The sequence below is a fragment of the Lagopus muta genome, chromosome 7 (assembly GCF_023343835.1).
Source record: "Lagopus muta isolate bLagMut1 chromosome 7, bLagMut1 primary, whole genome shotgun sequence".
Lineage (NCBI taxonomy): Eukaryota > Metazoa > Chordata > Aves > Galliformes > Phasianidae > Lagopus > Lagopus muta.
Window position 1 is genome coordinate 46,580,642 of NC_064439.1, and position 19,554 is coordinate 46,600,195.

At 39.8% G+C, this 19,554-nt stretch overlaps 1 protein-coding gene across 3 annotated transcripts in view; it reads right to left on the reverse strand.

Moving 5' to 3' along the window:
* Nucleotides 1-1,915: 1,915 nt before the first annotated feature.
* Nucleotides 1,916-19,554, reverse strand: part of BMPER (BMP binding endothelial regulator) — a 150,604-nt gene continuing 132,965 nt past the window's right edge. For 2 of the 3 annotated variants that reach the window (XM_048950764.1, XM_048950763.1), the window contains 2 exons: nucleotides 9,528-9,658; nucleotides 1,916-4,648 (listed from right to left, as the gene is read on the reverse strand). In XM_048950764.1, the coding sequence (XP_048806721.1) occupies nucleotides 4,467-4,648; nucleotides 9,528-9,658 (313 nt within the window). In that variant the 3' untranslated portion in view covers nucleotides 1,916-4,466. The remainder of the gene's footprint in view (nucleotides 4,649-9,527; nucleotides 9,659-19,554) is intronic. The other variant, XM_048950765.1, reaches the window with a different exon arrangement.

Consider the following 19,554-nt stretch of genomic DNA (forward strand, 5'->3'; position numbering starts at 1 on the left):
TCTCACCTTGTTGTACCATCTTCACTCAACTACAGCTACCTGGCCAGCTGGAGGATCCAGAGTAACCTCCTCACCTTCATTGCAGAACCCTATCCTGCTGTTACAGACTGCATAGTGCTCAGCTATCACGGTGATGATTGCACTAGAAATACTGATCTGTGCAGCAGCCTTTACAAGAGAGAGAAGGAATTCCGTAATGGCAGCACAGTTAGGTTTTTGTCCTGAAACGTTGCAGTGTTACTGTACAAAGGCAGAAATCCCTCTCACCACAGGGCTTTCTAATATGGTAAAATCAAGGATAGCAGAGCAAGCATTTGGTCAGTGCACCTAACATAAAGTTCCTGTTTTTCAAGAACTGAAACCTCAGAATAATGCTCCCTTCGTTGGAACAGCTCTTGAGATCCTGTAACATCTCACTGCTTTGGGCTAAACGCTATTGACTGCACCTCTTTCTCCAACTTATCCATCTGCAAATGCATGGGCTATTGTTCACACATCTCTTATCGCTGATGTTACCTTGTCAACTAGTCATGAAAGAGAAATAAATGTAACTCTAAGCAGTCGCTCATCAGTTCAGCTTTTGCAAATGTTGGCTTCTGTCAGGGAGAAGCTAAGCAGTGCTTTTGAACCCTGTGTTCAAACAAAGCAGATTCTGATGAGAATAGCTTATTTCTTTTAGTTTATCTATTGATGTGATGTAAGAATAGGGCCACATCTGGGCAGGATATAGAACTCTTTTCATTTTTTCTCCAACTGCATACCTCACTCTGCAGAAGAAAGGGATTCTTGGAAGAACCAACAAGGTCTTGGGCTACAATTCAAATTGCTCTGCTTGGCTATGTAAACCTCAATATGTATGATAAAAATAGACACAATTGAAAGTAAATGAGGAGGAAGTAAATGTATTTTACCTCCAGAAATGCCAACTGAAAGCTGGCTTTGAAGCAACAGGGATATGGGAGATAAGGGACAACCTGATCCAAAGCAGACCTAGACAGACCAGTAAGATACTTGCTGACATTCCCCTAGTGAAATTTAGCATTTTTCTACCTACAGACTTGAAAAAGGTGCATAAATAAAAATACCTCATTTTTCCCAGTGAAGTACAAAGTATTAAATGACCTGCTGAGGAACACATAACGGGTTAATGGCAAAGCTACTGATCCAAGTCTTCCCTTGAGTCCATCCACAGTTTCTCAGACTTCCCTTTTGGATCAAGTTTTGGTTGGAAGCTCTGCTCCTTCGAATATATTTCACTTATATCGGCAAAAAGTTATATGCATGGATTGACCTGAGCACAAACAAGATCAAACCCATCTGTTTTGTATGGTGAATACACCATATGAATCGTCAGCCTTCTGCTGTTATGAAAAATACATTTTTGCCATAGCGTACTAAAATGGGAGTATCAGTAAATTTTGTCAAAAATAAATCTCCACCAACACACAGGAACTTTCCAGCCCTGGCACACTAGGGATAATATTTCATGAGCCATGAGAGGAGAATGAGAAAGAATGCTGCATAAAGGAGGAAGATAGGCTGTAACCCAAACTTTCTGAGGCGTGTGGCCATCTTATTATTCCTGTTATTGGGGTAGACTTCCAGCTTCTGAACAGTGTGGAAGATGGGCAAACAGTGGAGTAGAGTGAGACAGCCCCAGCTGCGACTGACAGAGCATGAACAGCTCAGTTACACGTGTACCCTGAATAGCACTGGGTGCTATTGCATATAGCATATGGGTGCACCCATAGATGGGGATGGAACAACTCGTACCAAGCTGAAATGTGGGAGCAGTCTCTGGAAAAGCAGAGCTCCTTTAGCTTATCCAATACAAATGATCTAGGCAGATGATAGCTCTACCATGGCCTCAGTAATTGGAGTTCAGAGGAAAAAGCCCAGCAACGCAGCTCTAGGGCACAGATATCCTAGAAGGAAAAACCTCTTTCTTTTCTTTCCCAGTTTACATCACTAGCAAAAAGCAGGGGGCTGCCCTCAATTAGACAGATGTAGAAAAGCAATGCTGAGGAATGAGTCCTCATTTTGAGATAACCTATAGATCAGGTTTCAAACCGAAGCATTTAGGATTTCAAAAGTAAAGAGTTCATCCTACAGATAGTCAGCATCACCTCTTCACCTGGCAGCAATTAAGCACTGCTTGAATGCTGTCGGTAGCCTGAGAGAGCTGGAGGGCTCTCCCTTCACCTTTCACTCACCTTCATTAGTCAGGAGAAGAAAAGAGGACACCTTTGCATACTTTCATCTATGCAATTCACTGTGCATGTATTTTTGTTTTGGAAACACAGTAAGTAATGAAAATCAATCAGCAATGAAAATCAATCCCAACCTAGAGCTGGGCAAATAACCTTTTTATTGGTTAAGACCTCACATCTCAGCACCTAAAACTCACAGGCTGAAATGTTCTGCAGTACAAACTGATGCTTTAAATTATTTTAATGACTACAATTTTATGCTTGAACTCTACGGACCAATAGCAATTGTTCTACATTTCAGCTCCACTATTCAGTTATCACACGAGCCGCATAAAGCCCTCTGAGTTTCCTGCTCTGACAGGATCTGCACATTTGCAATTCTGCTTTCCAGCACATTTGTGTATGAGCCTTTGAAGCCTCCTCTGCCAGTAAAACTGAATTATTTGATTGTTCCAAGAAAAGAAACACAAAATGGGACATAAAAACAGCAAGCTGATTTTATTCAAATTTGGGTAAACATCCGTGGAATGCTCCTGGCATTATTTGCCCAGCTCTTTTTAACACTATGGTGGTACAGCATTTTGGATTGTGTGATGCCTACCCTACTCGTGCTCACTCAGCATCCTCCTCCAGGATAGGACTGCAGAAAGCTGTATAACTCAAATGCATTACATCCACTCACTCACTGCAAACTCAGATCCTGCAAAGCTTCCTGGAGGGTGAAATAAAGGAGAAAATTGTTCAAGGCATTACAACATTACAATGTGCAGTTTCGAATGGAATAATGGAAGTAGCTGTGTGGGAGGATATTACTTCATTACAAATTTCAATCAGATGCCTGAAGATTTCTGTCTTCTTTGGAGAACATGCCATTGGGTTCTACAGGAGGCTTTCCAGTGGAAGAAAAATACACCCCCTACTCCCCCTCCCTTCAGACTTGAGAAAGCTGTATGGCTTTTTAAACAGTTTCTAATGAAATCCCATATTATTGCTTCTCCCCTGGGACACTTCAAAAGTCGTGCAAACTTCACAGAGCCCACATGTTCCTAAACCGGTAAAAAAGACCAGTAAGGAAATAAACTGCAGTTCTCCAATTAGTATCTGACATTCTCTACTGGTTTTTTTTGGAAAGGGGAATTTGTCTTTCTTCTTCGCCACGCTGATAAATTAAATTAGTTATTATTATTAGTTATTAAACCCGGTATTATTTCATGTTTTATGGCACACCAAAATCAAAAACTCTTAATTCATAGTGGGATTTGCTTTCTGCATAGTATTTGGGGGAAATATGAAACAAGCCCAGCAGTTTAGAACATGCTAGAGGGGCTGAAACTGTGCGTGAGCGTTTTCTTCGAGCTCCTTATTGTGTATTCACAGCTATTGCCAAGCACAACAACATAAACGGGGTTTTAGGATATGAAATGGGAAGTGGTCAGATTTTCAAAGCAGGCTGCTGGGTGCTGAACACTTTTGAAAATCTGGCCCTTGACTCTTTGGTGCCATTCCAGAAAGAAATCTCTCTCCGCTGGCGCCTGGCCAATCAACGCTGGAAATCCTTTTGCACAGTTATTTCAGTAAGGCGTAAAAAGCCGATCCCTGGCTTTCTCTGCGTGATTAAGCACTGTCACCAATCACTATGCAGCTCTAAGGTATGCATGAAATATTCCCAGATAAATCCTCCATCTCCAGAGAAATGTGTTTCCCGTACAACCGTAAATCCGGGTTCTGTGTTGAAACTAATCCAGTCTGGCAATGCTGCAGCCCTAGAAAAGTTTCCTTGGAAACGACAAACTCATGCAATGGCAAAGTCATCCAATCTTTCCATGCCACTATGTTATATTAAAAACACCTGGTTTATTTATACAATGACTTACAGATAAGGGTTTTAGAAGTAATAATACATAAACTTTATAGCAAAAAATATACATATAATAATTCATCCTTCTATGATGTATAGAAATGATGTATATCTGTGTGTGTGTACATATATATAAATATATGGGTTGTACTTACGTTTAGGGCACTTGTGTATAGACATGTGTATCTACATACACACAGTATACATTTATATATCTTTGTTTGGGCCACGTGTGTATAGATAAACACACACGAATACACACAGGAGCATATTTACACTCTGTAAGTAGAGCTGCACTTTGCAGAACCTGCGCACGAACAGCTGCAGTCCTTTGCTGTCTGTGAGCATCAGGTGGGCCAGTGACAGCCACGTTAGTGTCCATGGAGAGAGAATAAATGTCATCGCTGAGGGCATAGGACTGGCTTGATGCATCTTCCTTTGTGAAGAACTAGATTTGCTGGACAGTGGCATCCTGCAACGCAGGGCTTGTTGCATGGGCCAATCTCATTCCAGTTGTCGCATGTTTTGACACATCCTGGGCCACAGGTGTCATAAACTGCACCGTGTTTACACTGCGTTGCTGCAAGGCAGTCAAAAGAAACACAAAGATGCACATTACACAAAGTCATACAAGGAACATTGTGTATTTAATTGCTTACTTTCTATTGAAGGCATCTAGAAGAACATTTTGGTATTATGATCACGTAGAGGAAAAGTTACTTATAAATAGATTCCACTGCATGAAATGCGATGTGACATAACACAGCAGATGTAAAGACAGTAAACTTCCCAGTGGAAAAGGCATCAGGTTCCTAACAGTCTTGAAATATTTGAGAATTTTAACACCAGCAATAGCCTATAGAAGTTTGGCAAGGTTTCTGTCTAGAAGCAGAAGTGTTTTCTATTTAATGCTTAACATTGTTTACATATTTGTTATATGTAATACCTTTTATCAAGCATTCCTGAAGTATTTACATGGCTAGACAGTTAGCAGTTCCAGTCTTACAGGAAGAAAAGATAGTCATTCACCACAACAGACTTTCTAAGATTATACTTTCAGTATTGCATATTGCAGCATATCAGAACGATGCCGTTAATTCAGCAGTTCCATATATATATCAGTGATTTCCATCCTTCATGCTGTTTTACCAAGGGATCACTGAGAATGAAGAGTCTCATACTTAATGATTCCAGTATCTCTTCATTGATTTATGCAGTTGACAGTTCAATGGATTTCCAACATAAAAGACCACTGAGGTTTCAGCTAAAAGCACTCTAAGCCCACCAGATCAATATTTAAACTCTTAACATTTTATATCCTGCCTTTTTAGTATGGAGAATAATGCATGGCTCAATAGTGAATAAAAGCCTGTTATTCTTTCTAACAGCTGTGCTGATGGCAAAAACAAGTACTGAAAAAATAGTTTATAGATGGTAACAGGCTCTCAAGCATCCAGAACCATCTCTCCCTATTTACAGAGAGATGGTTACTTCAGAAAGGTTTTGAGAGAGATCGGAGATGCAGATTTTGTTAAAGAACAGTTCTGTTATGGACCAAAAATGTGTGGAATAGCCTTAGAGTGTCACTACAGCACTGATATTATTCAAAAAGAGAAAATATGCAGGAAAAAAAAATACAAAACCTGATTAAAATACTGAAGTCTTAAGAGTGTAGCAGGAAGGATGGTGGAAGTCTTAGTGCTAAGGCATCATTAGTTTAAGGGTTCTTCTTCATCAGTAACAAAGTGATCTTCAAAACAGTGCAAGTTTTACTTCTTACACATCTTACAGCATTTATACCCATGCAAAAAGGAGAACTGAAAAAGGAAGGAATTCTGAGAAGAATGCATACAACATTTTCAGGACAGCTGTTAAGCAGCGCACAGACAAAAAACGGATAGTACAGCAGGCAATAATCCTGGAATTACAGCTAATTAAAGAGCTGAATATTAGACAGATATAAGGTAGATCTTAGAAAATAAAGTTTTCTAGCTGTAAGTATATGAAAACTCTAGAGCAAACTACTCAAGAACTGTGAGAGACACCTCTTATTGAACATCAATCTAGAATAAGATGGGAAAATCATCTTTTAGCAGTGTTTGAGATAAGCTTATTCTGCTTGGGGGTATACATCTTTTGGGGACGTTTTTTCTAGCTACACATTTCTGTCTTGCTGTGCATAACTTCTGTGTGCACTGAAGAAGGGAATAAGCAAAATAAAAAAATTAAAATGAAATTTAAACTAAAGGGGAAATTTAGAAGGTTGGAAAGGCATGTAAGCAGTAATTGAGTACACAGTAAAATGCTAGATTCACTGCAAACTGCATTTCCATAGCGTGTTAAGAAAAGAGATTAAATTTCTAGTGGGGTGGAAACAAAAATGCAAAGAACTTCCACAAGCTTTGCAAACATATCTGTCAGTGCATTTTGTAAATGCATTAATTGTGTAGAAAAGTAGACCAAGATGTTCAAAGCAGAACGTGAGTTAATTTAAAGGGTCTGTGATCTGAAGTTTTTAGGCTGTACACAACCCACAGAGCTTTACAGTAGTAGTAGCCAGCCCATTTGTTCCACCTGAGCTACGCTTGGTGCCTTAGCCAGGAGGTTTGAGGAAAACTGGCTCAAGATCTCTTTTCCACTTGCTCCTCTCTGCTCCAAAGTGAAGAGTATACATGACAGGCTGCCGTCAGCAGCTGTGGTGCCCCTAAGTACTCCCCATCTCTACTACACGTGGATAGAGGCCTTCTTGCATTGCAGACACCTCCTTCTGCTTGAGACACCATGTAGAAGATAGAATGGCTTTATTCTCTGCTGTAGTCACTTCATAATGGTGTTATTAGCTTACTGTCAAGGGAAAAATCAGAAGGGTACAATGGCTGCTGTTTAAGTTCCCTGCATGGTTTTCATCGTTGAGTGCTTTGGCTGTTAACGTGTGGTGCGACTGATCTAGAACATTCCACTTCATCAACAGTTTAAAAAATAAAGGCATTCTGCAATAGGCTTCCCAGGGACTGCTGAAATGAAATTTCCACAGAAATTTCTGAGCTACTGTTTTTGCAGCTTCTTCTGTTGATGTTGTACAATTTGGGCTTTCAAGGTGTTTCAGAGGACATTCGATTTAGATATCCCTCATGGTGCCTGAAGTTCAGCAACAGGTCTGGGTGCTAAACTTGTGGTACACGTGTGCTGATCTTTCCAATTTTCGGTGCTTAAGAAGTTTTCACTGAAAAGTCAGAACAGCCTTTCTCCCTCTGATACATACAGAATAAAATCATTAAGGAAAAGCAAATTGTAGCAAGGAAAAAGAGTGACTGGCCAGAAAATTCTATAGCGGAAAGAAAGAGACCCAGGAGAGAAGAGTCAAAATCAGATAAAGCCTCATCCTTCTCTATCACATAGGGATGAAAGCGGAAAATCATTCAGTTTTATGAGGCTGTTGGAGCATTTCAGCATATCAGTGCTTCCATGTGCACTTAGCACTCTCTTATAGTTCCTGTGTGCTTATTCTGTGTAGTCATGCCCATGCTAAACAGCAATTGGCATTGCCTTTACCAAGAAAGCCTCAAAAGGCCAGCAAGCTTTGCACTCAAATATTTTGCCAAGGCCTTAGAAGGAGGATACACTGTTGAACTGAGGGAGGAGGAAGAGCATGTAGGAAATTCAGCCTCTTGAGCATCCTGTTTGGCTGACTGTCCAGACAACACAAGCTTTCTAAAGATTACAAAATGAGCTAAGTGTACAGCAGTCAATGTATAGGAACTGGCAACCACACAAGAACTGGTTTTATAACACACAATAGAGTAATTAAAACCTAACTTTACTAATAACTATACTCAATTTCCATCAGAACACAGCTCTTCCAGGTATCCCACCAGCTATGAAATGTCAAAAAGGAAATGAAAGTCACAGAAAGCTACCTTTTTATTATGGATATATTGTTTCATACTCAAAAACTTTCATCCGTCATTAGGACTTCATCATTGTAACTACGATTGTGGAATAAAAAGGTAAATTAAAAAATAAAATCTTGGTGCTGGCCACAGGTAACATAGGGATGCATTTTACAGATGCAGTGGATGCACTTTATTTAATTTAATGCTTACTGTACAACTCACTATAGAACACTGTGCTGCTTGTTTGACACTGGATGCTAAAGTATTTTGAGAGTATTTGACCACATACAGCTTTTCCCTATTTTCTCTTTAATAAGACTTCCCTTTCCTCTCTATAAGCCTTCACTAAGGTTAAAAAACTCAGGTGAATTTACAAAATTCTTTCATTAGCTCTAATGGAAGATGTATGTTCAAATTCCTTCTTAATGTTCTCTCAAGAACTTTTTTTGACCTCAGTAAAACAAGAGAAAAAATGTGAAAAGAAGACTCAATTAGTGAAGTCATGATATGTCAACACTTTTACAAACTCCTTAAGGCAAGTACCGGAGTTTTTATTCATTTTACAGCATCTGCAACAGTGAGGTCCTTCTTCTGAAATGCTTTGGTGAAGGAAAAAAAAAAAAGAAAAGAAAAAAGGCTGCTCAATTCAAGGCCTGCATGTATCTGCTACTGGATCAATAGATTAAAATTGCTTACATTATTAGTGCTGAGACCACATCCTTGAACAGTGCTTTCATTTACTGACACCTTGTTTGGATTATTCTGTTCTGTCATAAGAAAAGATGAGCCTTTTGGGAACAGTCGATCAAATGTAATTTGCTCTGTCACTCACCCATTCCTGCTATTGTGTCTTCAACAGGAAAGGAAATTGAAGATGAGAGAGTAGACCCTGAGCCACAGACAATCACCAAAATCGACCACAGAGTGCTCTTTGACCAGCACTGAGTATCCTTCTCTCATATTTTTCCAACTCAAATTGCTTTACATAAATCTGAATACATTTCCAGGCAAACCAAGGCCATTATAGAGTATCCTAAATTATTGAGATCATCACCAGGGGAAAAATTCATCTGCAATATTGCATTTTACTTCAAGTGACGATGACCACATGTGACCACTTCTCATGGAAACAATTACTTACAATTACTTGCAATTAACGCAGTCCTAATCACAGGCAGAATTTGGTCCAAGTACCAAGATTAATGCACACCTATCTGCATTTTGATATTCCCATTAAAGACATTCTTTCTTCTTTCTTTGTTGAATCTTTTTCAACCACACATATATGTTGTCTAGGGAACTATTAGCAGTAGGTCAAAAGAATTTAAACAACACCTGCAACCAAATGTTTAATGATCCTCATAGGAAAAAGCATGCATTTTTTTTGGAAAGTATATAAAATTATGCTAGATGGCATTAAAAGTGACCAGTTTTGCAACTAAAAAAACATCTCTAATATATGATAGCTCAAAGTCTTAGCCTGTTCCTGTATGAACTTCCTCCTCAGGTAAAAGAGCTTGTTAACCTAAGCACAAGGTTACCAAGAGGCAGTTGCAAAATGCTTACCTGCACAGTGCTGCTCAGGTATCCACTGCACTCTCAGTCCTTCCCGCTGGCAGGCTCGAGCATAGGCCAGGAACGACTCGCAGAAGCAGTTTTTATGGACTGGGCACTCACACATGTCTGTCACACATGACCTGGAGAACAAAGCCCCAAAACAAATAAGCAAGGAAAGATTTTTGCAGGAATCTCACTGCGGTTTGAATCCTGTACTCTCCCAGTCACGTGGAGTTCAACAGGTCAACCCTACAGCAAATTTGTGCTAAGTGGCAAGAAACCATAAATGCTTTTGTGCTGCAAAGGCCTCATCTCTTTTTTGATGCAGAGAGAGTTACAGAGCAACAGGGAGAGAACCACACAGGAACAGAGAGAGATGTGTGAATAATAACTAAAATGTCAGACAGAGAGCAGTAAGACCACAGAGGGAGGAAGCAAGCTCCATTTTTGCAATGAACTGCAAAAACTGAACACACAGAAAAAGAGTCTTCTTGTTCCCTGGAAAGAAATAATGTAATAGAATTATTAGTAATTATGACAGCAGTATTAAATAGGTGACTTCAGCAGTTGATGAATAATGACCTTCCATGAGAACTGGTGCCTTCTCCCCAGGTTGCCTTCAGCTTCTCCTGACTCTGAAAACCCCAAAGCATGTATATATGTGTTTTCTAACCTGTACTACTGCTAAGTGACAAACTTTATAAAGGAGCTGGGCTGATGCAGTGTAACTGAGTAGTTCTTATGCTAGGAAACCATATAGGCACTTGTCAATAGCACCATCTTCTTACATTGTGAAAGATGCAATCACCATAAAACATGGCAGGAGAAAAGCTGCTAACATGACCCTAAGCAAAACTGGTAGCCTGTGTCACCACTATACTCCAAATTAGCTAACCCAGAATGCATATGCCCATTTGGCACAGTTCTAAAATACAACTGGCAAGAGACAGGAGATTTGCAGTTGACAGTTTCTGCACATGCAAAATTCTTAAGCGCTTCTGCAGATATGGAAATGTAAGTTCAGCATTGCCAAGTATCTGCTGCTCTGCACGAAGGCAGCGACAAGGTGTGAGACAACACACTCAGCCCTCGGAGAAACAAAGCCTCGGTTCTTCTGCCTTCCTGGGAGTGCTCTGGACCCTGGGGGTCAGTAGGTCTGAGCCTCCTGAACCTTGCATACCCATATCTTCTATCCATTTCTGAGAGGATAAGACAACGCTTGTGAGGCCTCTCTAGAAGTAGGGGTTGAAGTCACATGTGAGATCTCCATATTAATTGCTGTTGCTGCAGATCAAAGATTCAACTGTCTTTAGGAAAAGGATGGATACCAGCTGCCTTATTCAGAAACATTCCCCATAGCCAGTGCTTGAAAAGGAGAAAGTATTTCAGACAAAGTCATCTACAGCCTTAGTGCCCATAGGATACTCTGGAGTCATTGGGAGCCCTTTCTTTAAAACTAGGAGAGAGGTTTAGTTGCTTTCAAACACAAACAAGCTTCTTTCTTCACATCCAACAATGGACCCTTGTTGGAGTACCTGTCTATTTCAATGACTTTTCATATAGTCATATATTCGGTTCTGCCTGATGGTTCCATCAACTTTTTACCATTTCTCCTCTCAATGAATCTCCATCATGAAATTACCCAAAAATTCAATGCAATGAGTAAGCAACATAAGTGCTAGTGTAAAAAGAGCTGTCCTGCACTTATTGATATATACATGATATGCATATAGAATTACTTTTAATTGAATCTATAGCATGTTTGCATTTACAGATTTTCATTTGTAATAAGGATTACTTTCCCAGGACACACACCATAGTTATACTTCAATTTAGTTCTGTGGTAGGTCCTTTCACATCTAGTCCAGTACCAGAAATTTCTGCATGGGTATCCCAGCTGTAAGGAATGGATCAACAATGCCTTTGACACTGTCATCCTAGCAGATAAAAGACCTCACATAAGCACAAAGGGTCACTTTTTTAATGTGACACGCTAACTTCACACAGTTTCCTTCGGCACAGTGTGCCTGTAGTCTCTTACTAGCATCCTGTTATGCTCATAGCAGGCACCACTTCATGCTCCCATGCCATTTAGGATTTGTATGCCTCATTTTACACATAAGTACATGCTTGCTTCCTACTATAGCAAATCATTATCACCAAGAACATCTGTAATAACGTCCACAGTTATCAAAATACCTTTTCATCATCTTTTTGTTTCTGTGCTATTATCAATCAGTCACATTTTGTGGCTTTCCACTAAGATTTAGTTATTATCAATGTCCAAGGTCTTTCGGGATGCTTGCCAGCACCAGCCTGGTAACATATTCACACAATTCCTGTCTTAGAAATTACCAAACACAAAACCTGAGGTACTTACTCTGTTTTTGAGAGCACAAATACATTTTTTAGCATTACTCAGAGGGGGGTGCTACCCCCTGGAACGAGTTTATACAGCTTCATCTAGCTCAGGTGCTTGTATCAAGTCAGAAAATCTCTAGGTTCACCATCAGTCACTCATTCTTTTTAATTAATGGCATACTCATGGCAAGGCTAGCACTCACTTTGTCCAGTCCTGGGCATGGTTTGGAGAATCAGGGGGCAAGGGAACTGTTCATAGTTTGTGGGATGGCAGCATAGCAAACACATTGAGCTTAGCCTCTGCATGCACTCTATGCTATATCATTAGCCCTTGGCATGGAAACAGCCATGGGCATCCAAACAGTCTCCAGTTTGTCTGAGATCAGCACTGTTTGCTAATGAGTTCAGTATGGGTGTCCAGTAAGGAAAGTAGCATGACACATTCAGCACTTTCTGGTTCATTTCAGTTTTAGCTAATTGTTTGTGTATTTTTGTTCTCCTGAAGTGTTTTATCCTGGTGACACTGCTGGGCTCACTCCCTAGTCTTGGCCAAGGAGAAATCATCAGACTGCAGGTTTTTTTATGGATGAATTACAACTGCTAATTACTCTTAAGGGTAAACGATTATGAAAAATGATACTAAAGGAAACTATAACCATACCATTCAAGTTTAGTCAATCAATATATATGTATGTATTTTTTTAAGAAATTAATTGGTGGCAAGTTTAATGCACTGACATGAATTGTAGTGGGATGGATTGGCAGTTGGGTGGGGAGAAAAGGGGGCCTGTTATGTCACTTCTGAAATCAGAGTGCTATGAGGGGATTCTTCGTAAGATACATTTGCAAAATTTTTCTTGTAAGCTGTCCTAATCCTTTCCTCTTTCTCTTCTTTCAACAATCTTTGATATTCCTACACTTTTTATTTTTTTTTTTCAGACCTCCCCATTGGCACATTTCAGAATTCTTTGCTTCTTTAAATTCTGCCTCCTCTTCACTCCTTCTCTGAAACTGATACACAGATTCGATGGCTGTAACTGCATGTACGCAGAGGTTGTGGCTTATATGTACTCTCAACTGACTGTTCAAACAACCAAAAAGTGTGCTTTTACTAAAAACCTGGAATTAAGCTGACAGTGAAGCTCTACTGTCAAGTTAGCATACTGTCCACTGGTGGAAACATTGGGTCTTCCATGGTGTTGTGACTTTTCCAAGATCACAACATTTGCTTTAGTTAACTAAGTGAGAGTGCATTTAAAACATCAAAAGATTAAAGTCATAAAACAATAATCCCACAGGAAGACTGCAGCGGAAGTTACTTATAAAATGAAGCCATTTTACTGACTATGAAAATGCACACAGGATACTTCATGCAGCCTTAACTCTTCCCACAGTGAAATCATTGAGAAGCATTTTGTCATTCAAACTCATGCTCTCTTGAAAAGATCAATCCCAATTGCAAGAGTAAGATACTCGTATACATACTTACATGTGGAACATGTGCAACAGCAGGCTTTTGCTGTTCAGCCCTTTTCTCTGCATAGTAGTTGAGATAATCAGTGAGAACACTCAAGAACACTGAATGAATAAAAGGCTCTGACATTGTTCACGTCCAACTAGGGAAAAGGTGCTGTTCTTCCTGTGAGCTCCTTCAAAAAGCACGTTATTTGGAGTCCTGGCTCTGAATGAATACCAAAGCACAGCCAACCTCTCAATCCTCCACTGGCACTATGAGCCTTGCTGTTATTCCTTTTTGATGCTGCCTGCACTGCCTGCAGGGTCTGTGTTAGAGATGCTGCTAATTGGGTGCCTATAATCACTGTTTCAAAGGGAAATCCATGAAAGTGAAGGCATCTGGCAGCTGGGGGACACACCTTGGAAGGAGACACATATATACACACGCTGCTTCCACATCTTCAAAGTGAACTGCATGCGTACGCTCCTTCAGCAACAGCCCTTTTTCACATTAAACCATGGAAAGTCTCCAAGTCCCACAAAGGGCAAAGAACCGAATCCCGTGCCACATGAAAAAGAAGAAGGAAGGAAGATCAGGGCAGTGAATCCTACAGCCTTTGTCTGTGACATGCAGGACTGAAACTGCAGATTGTTTGGTGTCACATACTGAATATCAGCAGTCCACTTTGGAGTGCCACAACTCAGACCATGTTAGGATGCACAGTGCCTCTTGTTCAGTTTCTCCCATCTCTCAGCAAGAATGTGGTGTAGTACAGTTTTCAAACCTTTTGGTGCCTTCAGGCAGTGGTACCATGCAGAAAAAAATCATGGCGCCTTCACTGTTCTGCTCAGCAGACTCTGCAAAAGCTCTTGGAAATGGTGCATCACTGCCCCAGTTTTGTGTGTGTGAAAACTGAGGCATGAGGTATTGAAGATGCTTGTTCTTAGCAGAGATAAGCTGTGTGCTTAGAAATTCTGAAGCCTGAAGGGCCATCTGCCTAAAGAGGAGGATTAATTTCCAGTCCCACCAGCCTGTGAGAGATGTTTTAGAACGTACAGAAGAGCGTATAGCAGTTTCAGTACAAGGCTGGCCAAATTTAGCACTGGTTTTGAAAACAGCCAAACACTACACAACAGCCAGGTTGTATTCCTAAAGTCACAATGGAGTGCTCACAATTCAGCAGCAAAACTCAGGATTCATTTTTCCTAATCCCAGATTTTCCCTATTTATAGGAAAAAAATAAAGGCAATGGCTCCTGTCCGTAGGTACATTGTTACAAGAAAGTTTGCGTGGGTTGTTTTTCCTACCAAGTTTCAATAAATTGCCACTACTTATTTCTCCCGCTAGAGAAGCAATTTGAATAGAAAATGAACCATACTCCAAAATATAATGTAATAGCTCATGCTGTTGTAAACTGTTTTGCATGTTTAACCTTTCTAAAGTATTGAAGCTTGTTATTTAGAGCTGGAGACTTTTTATAGCTTTGAGGCTTGAGATCAGAGCTTTGAGATCATTCTCACTTTCTCCAGAACTTACTGATTTTAATACAAAAGTAACAGACAGCTCACAAAGGAGGTAATTTTGCAGGCTATGGAAAATACAGAAGTCCTTACACCAGTCCTTACATCAGCTGAGCATTCATTCAGAGCAGTTGCCAAGGGGACAGATTGTTTCATGCAGTGGACAGTCATTCTCATGGATTATATTTTTCTAAGACCACATAACTGCATAACTGTACCTGCACATTCTCTGTGCTTTTCTTACACATTCTAACAATGATAGCATTTCCTTAAATTTGAGATCTAAGAAAGGCATCTACATCACTGTTAAGTCATCACTGCTTCAAACCATTTTTCTGTTAAGTGGAAAAGTGTCCAGAATAAGTGGCAGGCAACCTACATGCATTTTGTACTGGATATCCCTTCCATGGCATTAGAACTCCCCTACCACTGATCTGGCTCAGCAAATAAATAAATAAAATTTAAAGCATGAGTACAGAAGCGGAAACCACAGCACATCTTCTGTGAGCACTGCATATCAGATCTATTGCACGCATATGTTTTCCATGGGGAAGTCTCACTCACATAAGAAGAGCCCTGGCCATAATGCTTGATAATATCAGCATTATTTTTGGCAGATTGCAAAGGAATTCACAACAGTGGGCATTTGAACCATGAGTTCAAATTTCATTCCGATCCCTCTTTTTTTTTTTTTTTGTAAATTCGAGTTAACCATGGATTGCATTGCTATGTGAATCCCAGAAGAAAGAAATAATAAAATATGTAACTTCACCAAAGAGGAAGAGCTCTGTATGATCTAATATCTTTTGGGCACAGCCCCCATTTTGCACACACACTGAAGATTTCTAATTTAACTGAATGCCAATGTTCCTGCTCCAGATATAGACTTGGCACTCGGAGTCAATTAAACAGAATCACACAAGATATCCACATCCATCTCTGCCTTGCCAAGGCACTCTACTGTAGCATTTGTTTAGAGAAGTAGGGTTGACTTGGGAAAAGGATGTTTTAAATGAAAGCAATAATTATTGTTTGCAATTTCCAACATAGCAGAGACAGACAGTAATTCAATTTTGATTTCTTTGCATATACAGCTCCTTTAAAAGAAGTCAGAACCCATACTTTCCTCACAAAGGGTAAGCAAAAATGACATTTTCCAGTGACGCTGAAGAAGTGAAGGTCCATACAGACTTCTGAAAAAGCATACTGTGCTGCACAATAGCACCATAAACCTACACTGCTTGCTGCCAAATGCATTATCCAAAAGTCCTTTGAAATTGCCAAAGAGAGTGTTCTGTGTATATTTTTAACTTTTATATAAAGAGCATGCTATGCCAGATTTGTGCTTTACTGCCCTAACCAATGTTACCCACAAGAATATGGTAAAAAGAACAACGATACGTTCTAGAACATTGTCTAAAACGACATCAAATTGAAGTTCTAAGTCCTCTAGCCTGTCATCCCATTTATAATCTTCCCTGACTATGTAGTAACAGTGGTAAAGGCACTTAAAAGGAGAGAAGGTGGAAAAAACAAACACAAAACCGAAAACCAACCTTCCCTACTTCCTTCTTCATGATAATTCTCCAAGTAGTGCGTCAAGTAGTCTTTTTCTATCCTTTACTTGGACCCATACAGGCTCTGCATCTTTAAATGTTCTTTCTGATCCTGAGAATGGAAAGGTTGGCTTAAATCCCTCCATGGGGAAAAAGCCCAGCCACAACTGAGGAAGACAATGGAGTCCCACGCTGGGCTCTGAGAAGCATCTGTATGACTCAGAATATTTCCTAGAGATGAAGGCTACAGTACAGTTGAGCAGCTGACTTGTTACTTTAACAGAGAGCAAATTATTGCTATAAAAACTCCAACAGAATAGAGAAGCATCATTTGCAACCCTGGAAAAAACTGACCCCTTTCAGTCCCACTCACTTTCAGAAAGAGGAAGAATTTTTCCCTTCTGTTATTCTGTCGCAGTTGTGCTGATCCATGCAGGGGTTTAACGTTTAAAGTCATGACATGTAAGAGAAATACCTGCATGCATGAATCTAGTTGGATTTCCTATATAACATATGCCTCAAAGTGAAACAGTTAAAAACAACTTCTCTGCGCACATGTCAAAACTCTTCATCCAGAATCACTATCAAAAAGAAGACATACAACATGTATTTCTTTGTACATTTCAAGGAGGGGCCCAGTATCACGCTGAGACATGTTCATCAATAACTGCTTTCTTTTTCTTGCTTACTCAGGCAGTATGAAACAAGTTGTCCCACTTTGTTTGGTGGCATTACTACAAACAGAATGCCTAGTTTGTACATCTAATTGTGAAAAACAAGAACCCTCCTAACTCTGCTCTAGAACACAGAGTTTCCAAAATCATTATAAAGAAGCCACATGCAATAAAGAGTTTAGACCAACAACAAGAAAAGAACAACAACAAAAACATAGATGAAAATTTAGAACTACCTAGAACCTGACACTGTAGGTTCAAAAGCTGGAACCTGATCTCTGAAGATATGTATTTCTTTAGTTAATTAATACCCACTGCCATCCACTTGCAAACATACATCAGAGAACTGGTGCAAATTACAGCAGCAGTATGTCTAATGCTACGGCTGATCAGGTGTTTGTGCAAAGCTTTCTGGCAAAAAGTCTTGGCATGCTGACATCTTAATATTCAAAGTCAACTCCTACGGGATTTTCTACCAAAAATCCTAACTTTCATGGCCCCAGTGTTCTAAGGACTGCAGCCCATGTGCTCATTACTCATTCTCTCTGCCTAAAGCTGTAAACGCGGCTGCAGTCTTTCAACCACATCAACATATTTTCTGCCTCAAGAACCTCATCATGTCTCTCTGGAGTCACAACCTAGACAAATTCCCAAACTTCACAATCCTCTGCTTTGAATTTATTAAACCAGTAAGATTTCTTATTATTTATCCTTCTCATTATTTATCCTCTTTTAACATAATACAGAAGTATTCACACCACTTCAGTTGATCACATCATACCAGCATTTCAAATGTGTATAGAAAGGCTTTCTTAGGAGATGAAAATACAGAGAAAATGTCCTAGTGGACCTTCTGAATATGCAAACCAGTACTTTTAAATTGCCATTCTGCTTGCTACCTGCACAAGTTTAGCTTAGCACTTAGCTGCTAATGTGAATTTAGGATTTTCAGTGTACTCTGGTGCAGCTAGAGTAACATGGAAAATCCATCTTATTTTGCAGTTTTTGTATATAACTGACATGAATGTTTCTCTTTTTCTCCATGTCTAGGATCAAATTATAAAAAAGATTCTACCCAGTCTCCAGTTCTTCAAGTGGAGACTGAATAGTCATATCTTCTCTACATAGATAAAATGACAGTCAATCCAGGAAAAAAGGTGTTAATATCTAACTTTGTCACATTCGAGTGATGCTTTCAACCAACAGCAAACTTTGGTTTTGTGTTTCGTACATGGCAAATGAACAAGGATTATGCTAAGTGAATCTAATATGACTGCATCAACTTTCACTTTAGTAGACAGAGGGCCCCTTAGTGTATTCTGTGTGACAGTTCTCACCCAAGAAAAACCAGAGTTTTGCCAAGAGTTTATAAACATCCTTGACAGAACCTCAAAAATTATTCAGAGGTTTTAAAGTCATGGCTCCAGAGCAACACAAACCATCTAGAGATTGCCATAGTCGTGAAATAGCCACATAAAATACCACAAGATTTAAATCTTCTGAAATGAAAATTCAAAACAGAAAATCTCCTTTTCTCTACCAACTAAATATACTGTGGCCCTGCCATGCTGTCATAAAAGTATGTCATATTCAATAACAAGCACAAAGAACAGGATGCAGGAAATATTTCCATTGTACAAATACATTCTGAAGTTATCTTCAGCTTTTGATGATGATTCACTGTGTATATTTCCAAGGAGTTCTTGCGGTATAATAATAAACAGAAACTCATAATCTTAAACTTTGCGTATTGCAGTTTGTGGCTTAACTCAATTAAGTACAGTCAAGCATATTTTTCCTCTAGGTGGCTGCAGAGCATTTAAAAAATTGCTAGCTCCAGATAGAATATGAAATAGAGAAAGTAAAGGAAAGAGTAGACAGGAGACTACAACTCAGAAAACAGCCTAACTCCTAATCTTCCTTCCTTTACAAAGCAGAAGGCAAAATCTCATTTCAGCAGTCAGGCTCACAGTGAGCAAGTCATACTTTCACACTCACATTGCATTTCATCTCAGATACTTCACACTATGCTCTTCACCAGAGATAACAGGACTTGCAAGAAGTGGCACGAGAGCCAGCTTATTTGTTCAGAAAACACTCTCTTCCTGGTTTTATGACTTCCTGTGTGGTCTTGGCCCAGACCCACAGGAAGATGTAGGCACATTAAAGTATGATTTAGGTAGAGTTAATACACCCAATTCCAAAAGTGTGGTCCTGGCTCAATTGCCCTGGCAAGGCATCCTGGCACTGCTAGAGACACAGTACCCGCTTTTACATTCTTTGTACACATATGCTTTTATTCCACATGTTCCTAAGGTGGCATGGGCAATGGCAGGCAGAAGCCCAACTGGCATCTCAACCCTGAGAGTTGAGATGAGTGCACAGAGTGCACAGAGAAGTGCTGTCTAACAGCAGAGGCAACGCTGCCATGGTTCTGTTCCAGATTCAACAGATCAGGGAGTGAGTGTA